At 43.4% G+C, this 19,676-nt stretch overlaps 1 protein-coding gene across 1 annotated transcript in view; it reads right to left on the reverse strand.

The window, feature by feature from the left end:
* Positions 1-14,454: 14,454 nt before the first annotated feature.
* Positions 14,455-19,676, reverse strand: part of LOC116832876 (cytochrome P450 2K1-like) — a 17,854-nt gene continuing 12,632 nt past the window's right edge. The window contains exons 7-9 of the mRNA XM_032793969.1: positions 17,486-17,670; positions 15,488-15,629; positions 14,455-14,723 (exon numbers count right to left, since the gene is read on the reverse strand). Coding sequence (XP_032649860.1) covers positions 14,536-14,723; positions 15,488-15,629; positions 17,486-17,670 — 515 coding nt within the window. The 3' untranslated portion in view covers positions 14,455-14,535. The remainder of the gene's footprint in view (positions 14,724-15,487; positions 15,630-17,485; positions 17,671-19,676) is intronic.

Genomic DNA, 19,676 nt, shown 5'->3' on the forward strand with positions numbered 1-19,676 from the left:
CAGGTTAACAGAGAGCTCTATGGATCTCATTGTGCTGGCTGAAAGCCCAGCAGTCCAGGTTAGCAAAAAAGTCAGTCCAGTTAGTGATTTAAGGAAAGAGTGAAACTGCAAACTCTGCAAAGTTTATTGACAGATTATCCCCTGAAGCCAGAGGGCTGGTCAAATGCAAGTGCCAAAACTGGATGAATAGAGCTCTGAAGGTGGAATGTCTCCAAAGTGTTCAGCATTGGTTTAACTCTACTCCCTTTAAAATCTGAGATATTTACCACTGGCTTCAATAGGAACAGAACTGGGCCAATACTGAATAATTTTGAAAGTTCCACTACACTTCATTCAGTCAAATTCAATTACCACTCCAATTCAGACCTCGTATGATCTTCACGTGGGCCTGCTTTAATCTAACCTGGGATTTTCAAAAACCCTACAGGAGTCAGGAACCCAGCTCTTACTGACTTACAATGGAAATTAAAGGCCCAATCCTCTTAGATTCCTTTGAAAATGACTTCTACAAAGGCCAAATTCTGGTTGCCATATTCATATGGGTAGCAGTAGCAACTCACAGGATCGTGCCCCTTGAATTTGCAGATTCCGGATGTACGGGGAGATTTTGGCGGACCAGCAAAATGCCTGAACCACTGCCAATAAAGTAGAATATCCATGATTGTGCTTATTGCCAAAAACAGCTAAATCAGTAGGTCTTAGATATGCTAAGGCTGTTACAGAGGCCTGCTAAGCAAGAAGCTAGGAGAAGAGGGTTGAGGCCAACCATGTGTCCTTCTGGATAAGATCTCTGTTGAAATTGCTGAGGTATGTGTTTTAGACAAACAGGGAGCTGATCTGTACTTGCTCTTCTGAATGTGTTTGTCAAGGTCCTCAAAACACATGGGCAGGGCCAGCCCTAGACCAAACAGTGCCCAAGGTGAGGAGATCTTTGGTGCCCTACTCCATTTATTAAACTTTTTAATACCCTATTTTTATTGCATCTGTAGCTCATTTCACGACTTTGATTCATGCTTTGCTTATAATTAGCTAGATTCATTAACTGTATATCTCCTGTGGTTGTTGAATACTTGTATTTTTTTAGTATACAATTGCTTTATGAGATGATTGTAGACAATGAAATGACTCAGAAGTCCAGGCATCTGAAAATATATATGCAGGGCAAAAAAATCAACTTCAAGTTTGAACCGAACAAATCTGAGAAATACGGCTTAAAAATAGACTTATGGGTGTGCGTGCACATATAAACAATGAGAATACTTTCAGTCCTAACTAAAGACTCTGAAACCAAACTTTCTCTGCCTCTTTGAGCCGCAGAGGAGGAAATTTGATCTGAAAAGCATGAAACAAAAGGAAAATGGTAACATGAGAAACGGAGTTAGGCTTTTAAGGTCAAAATGAGGCTAAACTGATTAACAAGTTGGGCAGCTCCTTCACCATGGAGGTGTCCTCAGACCTGGGTAGGCTATTATCTCTGGCTCCTGGGTCACCACCCCACATAGCATCTGGCAAAGAAGTGGAAGGGGCTATGATTGGTGTGCTGCTGTGCTCCAACAATCCCTAGCTAGTGTAAATGAACCCCGGGGACTAATCCAGCCAGCATACTTTAGAACAGCCCCATGACTGCTCTAAACTCTGTCTCTGGGCTGCAATAGAACTGGACCTCAGATCAGGGAGGTGCAGCCAGCTCCTTTTCTCTTTCTGTTATTCCCTGCTGAGCTACACTCTGTGGACCACTAGTCACAGTTTGCCATTCCAGGCCAATGGGGGTGGTGGGAAGTGCCACGGGCCGAGACATGTGCTGGCCACAGTTTCCCACCACCCCCATTGGCCTGGGATGGCCAGTGGGAGCCATGGTCTGCCAAACCTGTCAACGCGGCAGAGAAACAAACTGGCAAACCACGTGCCAGAGGTTGCTGACCCCTGGTCTGAAGTAAGTCGGATAAAATTCAATAAGGACAAATGCAAAGTACTCCACTTAGAAAGGAACAATCAGTTGCACACATACAATATGGGGAATGACTGCCTAGGAAAGAGTACTGCAGAAAGGAATCTGGGGGTCATGGTGGACCACAAGCTTAATAGAGTCAACAGTGTAACACAGCTGCAAAAAAAGCAAACATCATTCTGAGTCGTATTAGCAGGAGTGTTGTAACCAATACACGAGAAGTAATTCTTCCTCCCTACACCACGCTGATTAGATCTCAACTGGCATATTGTGTCCAGCTCTGTATGACATATTTCAGAATATGTGGACAAATTGGAGAAAGTCCAGAGAAGCGCAACAAAAATGAGTAAAGGTCAAGAAAACATGACCTATGAGGGAAGATTGAAAAAATTGGGTTTGTTTAGTCTGGAAAAGAGAAGACTGAGAGGGGACATGATAATATTTTTCAAGTACATAAAAGAGTGTTACAAGCAGGAGGAAGAAGAATTGTTCTTCTTAACCTCTGCAGATAGCACCAGAAGCAGTGGGCTTAATTTGCAGCAAAGGAGGTTTAGGCTGGACATTAGGAAAATTTCCTAACTGTCAGGGTGGTTAAGCACTGGAATAAATTGCCCAGAGAGGTTGTGGATCTCCATCATTGGAAATTTTTAAGAGCAAGTTAGATAAACACCTATTAGGAATGGTCTAGATAATACTTAATCCTGCCACGAGTACAGGGGACTGGACAAGATGACCTCTCGAGCTCCCTTCCAGTCCTATGAATCTATGATTCTATGAAAACACCAGAGTGCTTGTTTGAAAATGTAACACATGGGCAATGAAGGCTGGTGTCACTGGTCAACTGGAGCCAGGACTCAACATCTTAACAGTGAATGAGAGAAGATGGGCAGGATGGGAATTGGTGGTGAAGGGCCTTGAGAGTGAAGGCTTGATACATTTGAGAATTGGTCCAAAATCAATGAGATGAAATTCAATAAAGACAAAAACTGCATTTAGGAAAGAAAAATCAAAAGCAAAAATACAACATGGAGACTCATTGACTCAGCAACAGTTCTGCAGAAAAGGATCTGGGGGTTATAGTGGATCAGAAATTGACTGTGAGTCAACACTGTGATGCAGTTGAGAAAAAGGCAAATGACGTTCTGGGATGTATTAACAGGAGGGTCATATGTAAGTGGCAAGTGATAATTGTCGCGCTCTGCTTAGCACCGTGAGGCATCAGTGAGAACACTGTGTCCAGTTTTGGGCACCAGATGTGAACAGAATGGAGACAGTCTAGAGGAGAGCAACAAAAATGGTAAAAGGTTTAGAAAACCTGACCTATAAGGGAAGGTTGAAAGAACTGAGCATGATTAACTTAGCAAAGAGGACGCTGTGGGAGATCATGATAATAGTCTTCAAATGAGTAAAAGGTTGTTATAAAGAGGGCAGTGATCAATTGTTCTTCATGTCCTCTGATGGTAGGACAAGAAGTAACCAGTTTAGTTTGCAGCAAGAGAGATTTAGGTTGAATATTAGGAAAGATCTTCCTACCTATAAGGATAGTTAAGTAGAACAGGTTACGTAGGAAGGTTGTTGTGGAATCACAGGTGTTTGGTGGGGGACGGGAGGTGCTGGGAGGGAACTCAAACCCCGGAGTTCTCACAGAGAGTTGGTGCCTATGTGTGGAATCCCTGTCATTGGTGGTTTTTAAGAACACAGTTAGACAAACACCTGTCAGGGATGGTCTAGGTATACTTAACCTTGCCTTGCCATGGGGCCTGCACTAGATGACCTCTTGAGGCTCCTTCTGACCCTATGTTTCTATGATTCTCTGTTGGAAGCAATCAGAAGGGGAAGCCAGTGGAGGGATGCAGAGAGAGGTAACATGGTCAAACCAATTGGCTAGGAAAGGATCTTTCCTTGGGCAGAGGGACAAGCAGGCCACTTTGAAATGCACTTTCTATGAATAGTCTTGCCAGGAAAAGTCAATATCTCAAATATTTACAAAAAGATTGGTGTACTTGGTCAAAAGGTGCCAAACTTCCTGTGGATTTTTTCTTTGTTGCTGGATTATTTCCCAGCTGCCCAGACATGCATACCATTCACGTGCGTCACAAAAGAATGAGAGAATGAACTATAAATCTGGTTGCCCTAAACTGGAAAGGAACATTAGCCAACCAACCATTTGATGTTCCTGGTCAGGGAAGCAAGCTGGGATCCAGAGCAACAGCTGTCATGGCCAACCAGCCTAAAACATCTATCTGTGTGTGACTGACCCGCTGCCCTGCATTCTGAGAACATCAACAAAAGCTGTATTTCCCCACCTGTCCTATCTTATCTCTTCTCTCCCCTCTGTTTCTGTGTGTTTTGCCAAAAGCAGTAAAGCAAATATATTCCCAACTGAAAACTGGACAGAAATAATCTGTTTATGCCCACCAAGAAGGACTCTGTGATAGAATAAGAAATTTTAACCAATATTCAACCTCTCTCTCAAAAAAAAACCATTGACAGCTTTTCATTGTTTGTTTTGCATAATCACTCCATTTCAGTTGCAATGGTTTTTCCCTTATTCTGATTCTTTCCCTTTTGTACATTTCAATCAATACACTTTTAACCATTGGCAGGAATTTCCTAATGTGTTTGCTGTAGTAAGAGGAGGCCCTGAGATATAAACCTTGGTATCAGAGGCCTGGTATGAGGCCTAAGGCCTGAACTAAAGTAATGGTCAAGACTTTGCTAACATAAAGCAAAGTTAAGCTGTGAGCCAGAGGCAGGCCCTGCTCACAGAAGCTGGCAAGGAAAGGGCTGATGCTGCAAGAAGATACGTACCTAAAAGGTACTGAACACTAGAGATCAGAACATTCACATACTTGCACATTCCACACAGATAACAAGGAACAGGCCGACCCATCCCAATGACAGGGGCAAAAGGGTAATATGATGGATAGAGTTGTTTTGTTCAAACCAACATGTACAAGGTGAGAGGCGGCACCTTACTACGTAGAGGGGTTGTACCTGGCTATGTAGAGGGGTTGCACCTCAGTACGTCAGGAGTGATGTGTAACTTGTTTGTACCTGTGTATAAGAATGCATCCCTGGGGCGATGTCTTTGTCCAGCCGAGGGGGCAGTGGAAAGTCCTGCCACTGACTGAGCCGGGTCCATTGCCAAGAGGCACTTTCTCGTAGTATGCCCAGTAGACTAAGTAATCTACGGGGAACTGCCATTGTGTCCAAGATTGCAATAAACCTAGCCGACGTGACTTCGAACCTTACTAGACTCTGTGGTCATTGGGGGTTCTCTTCGGGTCTGCTGTGTCAGCTATCTGCAGAGCTGGGGCAGTATCAAGAGGGAACACACACACGCAGCCAAGTGATACCAACAAGGAGAGAGCAGAGCACCACACCGGTAGCATCTGACAACACCTGTGACAACATTTGCCATAATAGTAGGCAGGCCCAGGCCTCTGTATACCAAACTCCAAACCTTGCTTAACACTCTTTAACACTGAACAGTGACAGGGTCATATTAACATCTTTCGCTCTTTGGGCAACTCACCGTAAGTTGGGCATGACTTGCATATATAGACCACACACCACCAGCTCTCATTTACATCGCTACAGCTCCACTGGCGTCAGTGGAGTTACTTCTGATTACAATGAGGTGAGGTCAAACTCTGGCCACTTATGTTCTGGAGGACAAGAGTTTGGTTCTATAATAAAGCAAGGGTTTTGTTGTTGCTGGTTTTATTTTTATGTTTTTTCAGTTGCTTCTCCTAACTCCTTTCTCTTTGGCTCTTATAATAACCACACACAAAACCATTGCCTGCATATCTCAAACTCTGCTTCTGACATTCACAAAATCATTCCTTTCCAGTTCTACTTGGTGGCTTCTTGCCTGAAGGCTGCTTCAGGGCACCATGAGAAAAATCTTTCATGCATGAAATTGACAGAGTCAACAAGGAAGCCTCAGTTGCAAAGGCATTGAAAACTGTTTGACCTATGATTAGTAAAGGATTTTATTTCACAATGTAGCACAGCCTGTTCCTGTTTGATTAAGTACAGAAGGGCATGATCTAGTGGTCTGACGCAGGCCTGGGTGCTAGGAACTCCTGAAAGCTGAACCTGTATGTGGCCTTGCCAGCCTCTGTAAAAATGAGGAATAGTACTCATGCATCTCAGGATTGTTGGGAAGTTCTGATGGTTAAAAATAGGACTGTGCAAAAATGGAAGTTCCATTCATAAAGGCTTTTGAGATTCCCTCATGGGGGAAAATTTAAAAAAAAAAATGTTTTGTGGCAATTGAAATATTTCAACAAAATCAAAATGTTTCATGTAAAAAAGTTGACATTTTAATTTTGTATTATATTATCATATAAAATGTGTAATGTAATACAAAAAAATAAAATTTCTAAACAAAAAGTTTCAGAGCAAAAAAATCAAAATATTTCACTGCAAAAATGTAAAAAATGTCACATTTTTTACATTACCAGAACTTACTTTTCCCCAGTTTTCTTCCTGAACAAAATTTCAGCAGACTTGACACGATTTCATGAAGCATTTCAGTTTTAACAGAAGGACATGTTCCAACAGAATAAGTGCCATCAAAGTTTCTGCAGTGAGCTTTAGTTTAAATGACTGTTTATTATTCTTTGGCAAGCCAAGTAATAGGATAGGTTATCTGTGCTTTCAGAAGTTGTCTATTTAGTTTTGATATTGACAAATAAATGTTTATAAGCTCTAATACTGTCAGTATCCCCATCATTTCTGGAAACAGATGTTATACCAATAAAAACTAGCAGGATCTTATTAAAGGGGACAAGACATTTGTCACATTTATTGTAAATACCATAATAAAATAAAAGATAAGAGCAAACAATGTTGTTTGGCTACTTATTCCTATGATTATATATATATATATATAATAATGTTATATGATATACTAATATATATTATTACCATATACACATATTTATTGCCATTCACACATTATTCATTCCTTCAAGTTACTGCTATAGAATATTATAAGTTACCTGCCTAAAGTTGCTTGTGACAGAATACTTGGCCAGGTACTCTAGTACATCAGTGGAAAGCCGAGTCCGAGGTCAGGTGCAACTGATGCCTCCTGGAGGCCCTGCAAGCAAGAACCATAGAACTCAAAGTCCTCAGTCTTCAGAGTCCAGCTTATAAGGGATTTTCCTAATTGTAGTTCATGGGATGTTGCTTTTCATTCTGCTGTTGTTATCAATCAGCAGGTGCGGCTCATGTTGGCAGCAGAATGTTACACCACAAAGTCTCTCATCTTCACCCTTTCTTTTTTACAGGCTTTTATGTTGATTCAAAGTCTATAGTTCTTGCTGTGTCAGCTGCTTTGGGTTGGATTGAATCCCGTCAACTGCAGATGTGACTTTCAGCTTGAACCTGGCTTTGATCTTCACTGTTCTTTTTGTTCTTTTTCTTTTTAGGGTGGATGCTTTTTACTCTTGTTTAGCTGGTGTATCTAGGTCTTCAGACCTTGGTAGTTGAACTTTTCTCATCAGGACAGGACTGGGGCTGGAGGTTGATTCCATTCATCCATACATGCCTCAATTCACACATCTAAACTAACTTAGATTTACAACGGGTTTCAATGAAGCGGTTGGAGGAAGCTTTACAAAGTGGAGTGAGTGTTTAATGGGGTTTGAATTACAATATAGCAAACAGTGAACAGAAGTTAACAATGTAGGCAAACGTGCAGTTGATATGATGAACAGATAGTACTTAATAAGATGATCAATTAAAAACATTTCATTTATCAGTTACTACTCAACATAATTCGCGCTGTATTGGAGGAGCTTATTCATCCTCTATCGCTTGTTGCACTTTCTTAAGGCACTAATGCATCGACATCTTCTAGAGATAATTGTTATCCTGACCTCTATGATATTTCTCAGGCAAGTCCAAGAAGAAGTCGCAAGAGTTATAGTGGTCTGTTCCAGCGACAATTGAACATGCACTAAAGTGCCGTAGCATCAGTGCAGTTGGTCCATATGGTTCAGAGGTTCGCTAATATCTTGTCCTCACTGGCATTTGCTCTCATGAATATCCACTGAGTGATGTTATTCTTAAAGGTACTTTGCGGGAGAGAACGGTTGGGTTCATTTGCCCCCAGGTGTGACGTATCTTCCAAATAACCACACCGGAAGTGGGAGAGGCTAGTATTACTTTATTTGAGCTCAAATAAGGTGCACAGGAGATGCAACTCTCCAAATCATATGCACGAATTACTATCCGTTGCCATGTCTTATATATCTTACTTGTTACAGAGTGGTTCACAGTCTCAACCACATTCCATTCATTTCAAAATAAATTACTAACCAGTATCTTTTAATTAAACTATATCCTTACACCCATACTATACTGACGCCCCCTTTGATTCGATTACCTCCTGTACCAACAAATACAGACAAAAAGAAATGAATAAATAAGTCAATGTACTTATGCACTGCTAGCAGGCCTAAGAATGTAAACTTCTGGACGCAGCCACTCACGCCATATTGCTCAGTTACTTAGAGCTTTTCTCTCTCCTGTACACTCCCTTATATCCAAAAGGTGGAACGAGTTGTGGTATTTGCTTAGTTCCGTTGTGTTCTTGCGACTCGTTAACGGCACTGTGTTCAGACTGATTGACCCTATAGTCCTGGTTCACTAAAATGTTGAAATACGCATTGGAACGTCCCAGTGGCAGTATTTGCCAATGAGCATGCATTCAGTTATCGTGTTGCTTAAATGCTTATATCAACTATAGGTCAATGAAGACTATATTGACCTAGCTGGAATAACTCCACCTGGATCTTGTTTAGATTTGCAGGGAAACTAATACATCCTTACTGGCATCTCGTACCTGCGGGATTGAATCTCAAGTGGAAGAAAACCGAATAATTCATTCTGAGCCAAATGTTTCTTTGACTCTAAAAGAAAAGTTTTTGTAAAGAAAGAGGCCCCTTTTCTGCCTTTTGTAAGCAGGTACTTTCTATTTTCATTTACTGCTGTGGGGATGATATCCAAGATTCACCAGACTACAACATAAAGTTGTGGGTCTTTAAATCTCATCCACTATTTGCCCCTTATGTGGGATTATCTCCCATTTTAGACTGTGCTACTGCTGAAAGCACATGTGCACGGTTGGGTACTCTAATTTGCAACTTGAGGGTGCAGTTAGAGTCCCAGCTGGTTTTAAATGATCATATATCAAGGGGAACCTGATAAGTGTCTTCAAATGTTCCCTAGTAAAGCTGTGGAATCTTTGTCAGTTGAGGTTTTTAAGAACAGGCCAAACACCTGTGAGGGATGGTCCTGCCTGATTGTTGTGGGGGATAGACTAGATTACTGTGATGGGGTCCCTGGGGAGGAAGCTGGACTGTTGAGTCGCTGAGCCCTCTGTCCCACCAACTTGGGGGATCCCTTTCACTCTGTGATGCTGTTGTCAAGCCACAAACCTCTGGCAGGCACTGCACTTACATGGACAGCCACAGGCAGGGACACACCCAACTGAGTTACATGAATGCTTTACCCAGCCGCTCTTGAACCAACAATAGAGAGGTTCCAGCCAATTCCCCGCAGCTCCCCAGAACTGTACCATCTTGCCCCGTTCAGAAGCCTGACCACTGTAAGTTCATTATTCAGTCTGCCCCTCCCTCGATGGGGAAACGACACACACTAGTCTTTGTAGACTGAGCTGAGATTTCTCAAGCACTTCAACCAAAACGCATTGCTCTAGATAAAATATAAAACAGATTTATTAAGTACAGAAAGATAGATTTTAAGTGATTATAAATAGCAGGCATAGAAATCAAAGTTGGTTACTTAAGAAACAAAAATAAATTTGTAGTCTGAGTTCAACAAACTAAACAGGATTTGAATCAAGCAGTGTCTCAACCTGACGGATGGTACAAGCAGGTCACAGATCCTCAATATACAGGCTGGGACTGCCTTCCAGCCTGGGACCACGCTCCCCCAGTTCAGTCTTTGTCTGACAGATGTGTTTCCAGGTGTTGAGTTGTGGAGGAGTGCGGCCAAGTGGTGATGTCACTTCCCCTCTTTTATAGTTTCTTCCAGCTTGTTGGAAAGACCTATGCTGTGACTTGGGGATCAGTCAGTCCCCATTGGTCAACAGTATCCACTGCATACGTGCTCTCTCAGAAGTCTCCATGGTGTACAGTTTCTGGGATAGTGGATTCTTTCCTTGGTGGGTGCTGATGAACCATTAACCTCTGTCTGGCTACTCCATCGTTCTACCTGAAAGGCTGGTTGTGGGTGAACCCAACCTCACAACATATTTCAGTAACCCACACCTAGTAAAACTTCTAATGTCACATAGAGCAGGAGTCAGCAACCTTTCAGAAGTGATGTGCAGAGTCTTCATTTATTCACTCTAATTTAAGGTTTCACATGCCAGTAATACATTTTAATGTTTTTAGAAGGTCTCTTTCTATAAGTCTAGAATACATTACTAAACTATTGTTATATATAAAGTAAACAAAATTTTAAAAATGTTTAAGAAGCTTCATTTAAAATTAAATAAAATGCAGAGCCCCCGGACCGGTGGCCAGGGCCCGGGCAGTATGAGTGCCACTGAAAATCAGCTCGCGTGCTGCCTTCAGCTCACGTGCAATAGATTGCCTACCCCTGACACAGAGTGACAGCACATACAGTCCTACAGGGTGTTAATGTTCAACAGATCAAGACTTTTAAAAGGCATTCTGTGTACAAAACGTAACCTAATTATAAGACAGTAGTGAATATGTGGATTCCAGACTGCTGCTTTGAAGCATAGAGTTTTACAATGACTTCTCCAGCCCTACATTTCTGTGATTCTGTATAGCAGCTGTGACCCAGATGGGTTATTATCCACCTAGATCTGGCTGGGAGATTGCAATCATTCCTTTCTAATGAGGATCTTGCTAATCCTCCATGAGTTAGTCACTTCACTATTAGGCTACTTGGATAGTATGGCTCCAATGAAGGTGATCATCAATTGACTTAAATGGGACTTAAGCACTTGCTTAAAGTTAAGCACTGTCCTGAACTGAAGCCTATCTGGGTATGTCTACACTGCAGTTAAAATCCCAAGGCTGGCCCATGCCAGTTGACTTAGGCTTTGGCTAATGTGCTGTTTAATTACAGTGTAGAAGTTTGGGTTCAGGCTGAACCCCAGGCTCAAGAACCTGCAAGTTGGGAGGGTCCCACAGCCTGAGGCTATGGCTACACTGCAATTAAACAGCTTTAACCCAAGCCCTGTGAGCCTGAGTCAACTGGCTGGGCCAGCCATGGGTGTTTAATTGCAGTGTAGACAGACCCCTTTGAGGTTACACTGTAAATGAGCTCAGAAGATGAAAAAAATGCAAATTGCGGCAGTTTGCTTATTTGTAGTTTCTCATCCCGATCACAGGGCCCCAGCATGTTGTGATATGCGCTGTTGGTCTGCAGGGGCAGTTTAAGATGTCGATTTTGACTAGAGCTGATAAAATATTTTTTGCAAATGTTGCCTGATTTAGGAGGTCAATGTTATTAATTTGGATAATATGGGCTCTAGGCTCACCAATTAATCTAATCAGAAGATAATAAGGCTCTTGTGCCAGAATCAGACTACACAGAGTTTGGAAAGAACCCTTGGGGGTATGACAGGATGCTCACATTGAGACCAATATAGTCTTAAAGTCTGACATGCCAAAAGAGTTCAGGTCCAGGTTCCTTAATTCTCTGAGTGGGAGGTGCAGAGGTTAGAAGAAGTTAGACCTAAGCGCTATTGAAGCTAACTTAGAGTTTTACTGAACTAACTCACTTAAAACTGTGACAAAGTTCCTCCTCTACCTTGGTGGGTCCTGCGCTTATTGGCAGATTTGCTCACCTCAGTGATCTTCTCCTCTTGTGGAACCCACAGTCTGGGTCAGCTACTCCTGTGTCTGATCAGGAGTTGGGAGGTTTGCGGGGGGGAACCTGGGCCCGCCCTCTACTCCAGGTTCCAGCCCAGGGCCCTGTGGATCGCAGCTGTCTATAGTGCCTCCTGTAACAGCTGCATGACAGCTACAACTCCCTGGGCTACTTTCCCCTATTGGCCTCCATCCAAAACACCTTCTTTATCCCTCACCCAGCGACCTGTCCTCCTTGGTGTCGTTATAAGCTTGTTCCTGCCTCAATCCTCCAGCAGTACACTTCCTCACTCTCAGCTTCTTGCCTTCTTGCTCCGCAGCTCCTCACACACGCTCCTTTCCTCTCTGGCTCCTCCCTGCCTGACTGGAGTGAGCCCTTTTTTAAAACCCAGGTGCCCTGATTACCTGCCTTGATTGGCAGGCAGGTGTTTTAATTAAAGTAGCTATCTCCACTGCCTTCTAGAAAAGATCTTAATTGGCCCCAGGTGCCTTGATTAACCTGGAGCAAACTAGCCATTTGGTTACAAGGATACTAGGATTGTTTAGCCTGGGGCTAACATACCTGTTTCTTAGTACTTTTAAGCCACTGGCCTTGCCCATCACACTATCCCCCCTCTCTGTTCAACATCATAGGGTTGAAGCAACTTGGAATGCAGCAGGCGGTGCTCGTGAAAGCCATCAGCGTTTGCCATAGTGGCATCCAGCCCTGTGTCCTATGCGGAAATGGAATGGTTGGAGGGATTAAGAACCACCGGTGACCCTTGAATTCTTTTCCTTGTTTCTCTGCATCCACTGAAGGGTGCATGTCTGTTACTACAGAGTAAATCGCCGGCCTAAGAGGTAATAACGCAGTGTCCCATGGCCATTTGACAGCAAGCGATTCTTTTCTCGACTACTGCATACTATCAGTCTTTTTGGGAGCAGCTTTCTGCTTAGGTAGAGGATCGGCGTGTTCTCTTCTCCAATCATTTGCGACAGAACCGCCCCCAACCCCACCTCGAAGCATTTGTCTGCAAAATAAATTCATAGATCATAGACTCTAGGACTGGAAGGACCTTGAGAGGTCATCGAGTCCAGTCCCCTGCCCTGATGGCAGGACAAATACTATCTAGACACATCCTGATAGACAGTTTATCTATACCTACTCTTAAATATCTCCAGAGATGGAGATTCCACAAACCTCCCGAGGCAATTTATTCCAGTGTTTAACTAACCCTGAATGACAGTTAGGAACTTTTTCCTAATGTCCAACCTAAATCTCCCTTGCTGCAGTTAAGCCCATTGCTTCTTGTTCTATCATTAGAGGCTAAGGTGAACAAGTTTTTGCCCCTCCTCCTCATGACACCCTTTTAGATACCTGAAAAACTGCTATCATGTCCCCTCTCAGTCTTCTCTTTTCCAAAAACTAAATAAACCCAATTCTTTCAGCCTTCCTTCATAGGTCATGTTCTCAAGACCTTTAATCATTCTTGTTGCTCTTCTCTGGACCCTCTCCAATTTCTCCACATCTTTCTTGAAATGCTGTGCCCAGATCTGAGGGTGTGTGTGTGTACACACGTACAGGAGGAGGGCTCTTTATAAATACTCCCTCCAGCTAAAGGAACAGGGAACAAAGGATATTGTAAAAATAAACCTTACTTAAAGCATTTGGTTTGTAACGTATTAATGGTTTTTCCTTATCTTTAATAAAAGGTTTAAAAAAGTGTGTTTGCTATGGTACTAAACGGGTTGAGGCCTCTGTATAACAAATGCCAAACTGTATTTAACACCATATAATATTGGACAGTGACTGGAGGAAGTTAACTGCTGTGACTCTTTGGGCCCATATACTCCCTCTAAATTGATACAATAGATGAAAGCTCCTCAATAAACGTAATACATGATTATTGGATATTGCTGCAGCACATGGCTGTTTACTGCCTTCCAAGAGCCCCCTCATGGCTTCGGCTGCCTATGTAGCTACCCTGCCTCTATTTCCCCTTCATCCCGGCCCCTTTCAAAACTCACACATTCCCCAGACCTTCTAAACTCAAGGCTTTAATTGACTCTTCATTAGTTCTCCTCAGGCTGGCAACGGTCTGCCAAAAAACCACAACTCAAACATACACTCCGTTTTTCAGTTCATCTTCCCTTCTTTAACAGTCAGTCACAGGCTTTATCTGGCTAGGGCTCTGCAGAAGCCCAAATTGCTTCTCAGAGCAGTTCCTTCCACCAGCCCCAGCTGACTTCCAGACAATGTACAACAGACAGTACTACAACATCTTGCTGCCTTTATGTTAGAATCACCTGATTCTCTTTGGCGGGGTTCATCTTGTAATCAGGGTTGTCTTGGGCCCAGGCATTCCAGCCTAGGGGCAAGACGCCCAGTTACACTTGGGACTGGGGTGAAATATTTAAAAATGGCTAAATAATAACTACAACTCTGGGCAATGATGATTGCTGGTTTGAAGATATGGCCATGTACTCAGGGTTGGAAATGGATCTTTCACAACATTGCAAGAGTTATATATGTGTTATTGTTTTCTGATAGAAATTAGCAGGTTACAGTGGTTCTCAAAGCATATAGTACAATACTATTAAGATATCCATAGATACTGCAAATAAAGATGGGTCACATGTAGCTGGCTGTATCTGGGAAGAATAAGCAGTAGGATGAAGTAAGGTTGAGTTTGTGTGACTTTCCTGAGAAGTTGTAGTTTATCTGCATGGCACAGCACAGATCTTATGGGGCATTGGGGGTGTGGTAAACCCAACTGCTGGGGTGAGGTCCAGGTCTGAGCTGGTAACTCCAGGAGGAGGATGGAAAGTGAACCTCTGCAGGAGACTTGTAAAGAAGAGGAAGAGCTCCATTTTGGCAAGAGTCTCACCTGCACAGATCCTCCGACCTGTAATGAAATTAACCAGGGATGGAAGGATTTCAAAATTAGCAGCAACACAACAGATTTGAGTTTTAACTCTAGGAAAGAGTTGTAGATAAGTGCTTAGCAATTATTAGCTAATTCATCCTCACAACACCAGTCTTAGAAAATAAGTGTTATCACCTCCATTTTATAGATGGGAAACTATGGTATAAAGTGGCTAAGTGACCTCTTTGAGGTCACACTGGATGTAACGGGCAAAGGAAGGACTAGAAATCAAATGTTCCCCATTTCTAGTACCTTGCTCAGTCTACCAGACCATAAAGGTCATCCAGGCAAGCTAGTGCCCATATGCAAGGGGACAGACAGAACCTCCTGAACAGCCTAAAGGCTGAAGGGAGCACACTGTATTGTCTCTAAGGGCCATTTTCACTTGCTCAAGGATTGGCAATGATGGGTTTTGACAAGAGCCATCTCCTGCTCTCCTTTGGCTCAGGGTCCAGAGTCCACTGCCTCTAAGATTTCAGAGTGTCTGGTTCTGGATTTTGGTTCATCTCTGGAAACAATGTGATTTTCACGCTTAGTCCTTTCATGTCTCTTACTCAGTAGGGCTTAGAAGTATCAAACTCAACCCACAGAGACAAGGAGTGTATCTGTCTAGCCAACTGCGGAGCAGCATTGAGAGAGTTTTACCCAGTCCTTCCTTGAATACAAACTGAGATCCAACATGATGCTTTAGAAGGGGGAAGATACAAGGCGAAGGCAAACTGCTGTCCTTGAAGCAAAGTTACCTGCTGAAAAAGGCATGAATGCCTCATTCTTCACAAACTTTCCATCTGTGCTGAGGAAATGCTGAGGATAGAATTCTCCAGGCTTCTCCCACTGAGTCTTGTCATACAACACAGAAGCCAGTAAGGGGATGATATAAGTACCCTAAAAATCATCACAAAATAAAAATTAGAAGATTCAAAACTTTTCCATTGAACTTTGATTTCAACAACAAAAATGGCAAATTCTATTTTTGGCACAATTTTCCCCAAACCAACACTTTTACTAAGAACTGTTTTTGAAAATAGAAAATTTTAATGAAAAATTATTTTAAACTGAGAAACAGCTTCTCTGTTATTTCCTGGAAATTTCTATGAAATTGGGAGAGGAAAAAACAAACAAAAAAAAAACAACCCTCAATTAAAAATAAAATCCTTAAAATAAATAATCATTAAAAAATTGCATTTTTCTACCAGCTCTAATAAAAATATCAAATTGACCACAAACTGTGAGCTTCATTCAGAAAGATAACAGGCCAGATCATCAGGTTTCATTGCAGTTTTTAAGGTCAGGATTGACAAAGCCCTGGCTGGGATGATTTAGTTGGGGTTGGTCCTGCTTTGAGCAGGGGGTTGGACTAGATGCCCTCCTGAGGTCCCTTCCAACCCCGATATTCTATGATTCTATGATCAGCCGGTGTAAACTGGCATAGCTCTGCCAGAAGTGAAAGTAAGCCAGTACGGCGTACCAGCAAGAGCCAGTACACCATGTCAGGCCGCACTGGCTTCCACGGTGGGGATTTAAAGGGCTCTGGGCTCCCCGCCGCAGCGGGCAGCCCAGAGCCCTTTGAATCCCTCCTGCGGCTCCTGAGGCCGGGATTTAAAGGTCTCAGAGCTCCCACAGCTGTGGGTAACCCAGAGCCCTTTAAATCCCGCCTGTGGCTCTGGCGGCCGGGCTGGGGCTGGGATTTAAAGGGCCCGGAGCTCAGCCCCGGGGGCTCCCAGCCATCTCTGCAGCTGGGAGCCCCAGGTTGATTTAAAGGCCCTGGGGCTCCCAGCCACAGTCGGTGCCCTGGGGCCTTTAAATCTTGAGTGGCACCACCTCTTCCGGATGAAGCCATGCCTCTTCTGGATGAGGCCACGCCCCCCTCAGGACTCCAGCAGTACCGGAAAGTCCTGTAAGTTACTTTCACACCTGAGCTCTGCTCAGTTCATTTGCACCAGCTGAGGATCTGACCGAGGACCAGTATCCTGCAGATATCTCCCCTCTGGGGGTGCCCAGAGCTAAGGCTCTTTCCACTTCCCACCCTGACTTGTTAATATTTCCTGTTGTAATAGCTGACAAACTCTCAGGACAGCATCCCCCTGCCCTCTTTCCCATAAGCATGTCACAGGTTTGAACCAGAGCACTGCAGATACCACTGCATGTGTTACTTTGTGGTTTGCCTTATCTGAGCTCAGCTGCTAAGAAGTTCAAAGTTTGATTAGTCTGTGGATGGGAGTTGTCCAGATTCACTCAAGAATGCTGCCAGAAGTGGCCATCTTCCTGCCCTATGAGCCAGAACTGACTGTGTTGGAGAGGAGGCTATTGTTTGAGAAGGACTTGGCTTCAGTGAACTCATCACCACATGTGAAGCCAAAGTGCTCACAGAGAATTCAGTCTGCTGGCAGTTTCATGATAAAACATCTTTAGTTCTCTTAAGTTAAAGAGAAAAGGAAATATTCAAAAAATATCCTCCCTTCTCATGTGTGTCTCTCTAGGGTTGTGCTAGCCCCAGTGAGGAGAATGGCCTTCTACTTTATCCAGAGCTATCAGAGTAACTCCTTTAGCTGCAGTTAGATGGGCTAGTACTTTTGAAGCTGAAGCCCCCAGGTTCAATCCCTACTGATCACCATGGCATTTAGGTGCATGAGGTCATGTGATTTCTGGTCTGGAGGAATTTAAATAATCCATTGTTATTCTGTTTTAATTGGTGAATTTGAAGGTCCTGGTAATTAAAGTACTTCTTAAAAAAAACTTACTTTAGGAATAACATAGCCATTAAGTCTGACATCCTCAGTAGTCTCATGAGGCAAGCTCATTGGCAGGATATTAGCAAACCTCTGAATTTCATGGATGACTGCGTCCGTATATGGCATTTGTGTCCGATGTTCATAACGAAGCTGGGCAGATCCTATAACTCTTTCTATCTCTTCATGGACTTTTTCTGAACAATTAAAAGAGAGTGAAAGCAGGTGCTCAGATACTATGGTGGTGGGAACTCCTATGAGAAACTAGACACAGAGAAGAAAACATACAACTGACACCCGCTAAACAATATAATCCAAACCCTTTAGGACGCAAACATTTTGTTTCTAAAATGCTGCTGCTGACAACCTTAGTTACCAAGGCTGAAATGGAAGAAGGCTCAGATGGGTAATTTGGGAGCAGAGGTAAGCGTGCCTCTTCTAGCTGTGAATAGTAGTAACCTACTGAGTGCAGAGAAGGTACTGTCTCAGTGCAAAGGGCAGGGTTTTTCCTTTTAGGGCTTGATCCTGTGAGGTGCTAAACATCCTCAGATTCCACTGATTAATGAGAGTTGAGTGTGCTCCACATCTGCTATGATCAGGCTCTTTGAGGTTTACAGTGGTCCCTTCCATCCTTACTGCAGTGCAGGATTTAGGGAGACCTTGTCTGGGGACATTAGGCAGCAAAGAGTGATTTCGTCCGAGGGAAAACTGCAGGGCCCTCTCTGAGTCCAGCAGCCTCAATAAAGAATTCTCTTTACTTTCATGACAGTTGAGTCTGTTTTCTCCCTACTGTGAGGGATGACATCATGCCTGAGGTCTTGTATTTGAACATGGGCGAGGACTGTGGTGTCTGTGTGTGTGTGAATCATAGAAGTATAGAATATCAGGGTTGGAAGGGATCTCAGGAGATCATCTAGTCCAACCCCCTGCTCAAAGCAGGACCAATTCCCTACAAAATCATCCCAGCCAGGGCTTTGTCAAGCCTGACCTTAAAAACCTCTAAGGAAGAAGATTCCACCACCTCCGTAGGTAACCCATTCCAGTGCTTTACCACCCTCTTAGTGAAAACATTTTTTCTAATATCCAACCTAAACCTCCCCCACTGCAACTTGAGACCATTACTCCTTGTTCTGTCATCTGCTACCACAAAGAACTGTCTAGACCCATCCTCTTTGGAACCCCCTTTCGGGTAGTTGAAAACAGCTATCAAATCCCCTTTCATTCTTCTCTTCTGCAGACTAAATAATTTCAGTTCCCTCAACCTTTCCTCATAAGTCATGTGCTCCAGCCCCCTAATCATTTTTCAGAGGGGTAGCCGTGTTAGTCTGGATCAGTAAAAGCAGCAGAGAATCCTGTGGCACCTTATAGACTAACAGAATCTTTGGTGGTAGGTAGATGGAGAATAAACCCTGGTCGGGGCTCTAAGGTATGCTGATTTGTTCCGGCGGGTTAGTGTAGGGAGTGTCCTGAGTAGATGGTGCAGTTCCTTAGTGGTATTCCTCAGTGGGATCTGAGGAAGTGGCCTGTAGAATTTGGTATTGGAGAGTTGTCTGGCGGCCTCCTTTGGTAGTCAGACACCATCAGCTCTGGACTAAACAAGACTGTGAATGGCTGCCAATTACAGAACCAGTTTCTCCTCCCTTGGTTTTCACACTCTACTGCTAGAACAGGGCCCCATCCTCCCTGATTGAACTAACCTCGTTATCTCTAGCTGCTTGCTAGCATATATATACTACCCCTGGAAATTGCCCATATCTGCGTCTGACGAAGTGGGTATTCACCCACGAAAGCTCACGCTCCAAAACGTCTGTTAGTCTATAAGGTGCCACAGGATTCTCTGTGCTAATCATTTTTTTGCTCCACTGGACTCTTTCCAATTTTTCACTCTTTCTTGTAGTGTGGGCCCAAAACTGGACACAGCTCCAGATGAGCCTACACAATGTCGACGATCATGTCCCTCGATCTGCTGGCATGCCCCTACTATACAGCCCAAATGCCATTAGCCTTCTGGCAACAAGGCACACTTCAACTCATATCCAGCTTTTCGTCCACCGAACCCCCAGGTCGTTTTCTGCAGAACTGCTTCCTAGCTATTCAGTCCCTAGTCTGTAACAGTGAATGGGATTCTTCATCCTAAGTGCAGGACCTGCACTTGTCCTTTTTTAACCTCAATAGGTTTCTTTTGGCCCCATCACTTCTTAAT

Source organism: Chelonoidis abingdonii, chromosome 3 (assembly GCF_003597395.2).
Source record: "Chelonoidis abingdonii isolate Lonesome George chromosome 3, CheloAbing_2.0, whole genome shotgun sequence".
NCBI classification, from domain to species: domain Eukaryota; kingdom Metazoa; phylum Chordata; order Testudines; family Testudinidae; genus Chelonoidis; species Chelonoidis abingdonii.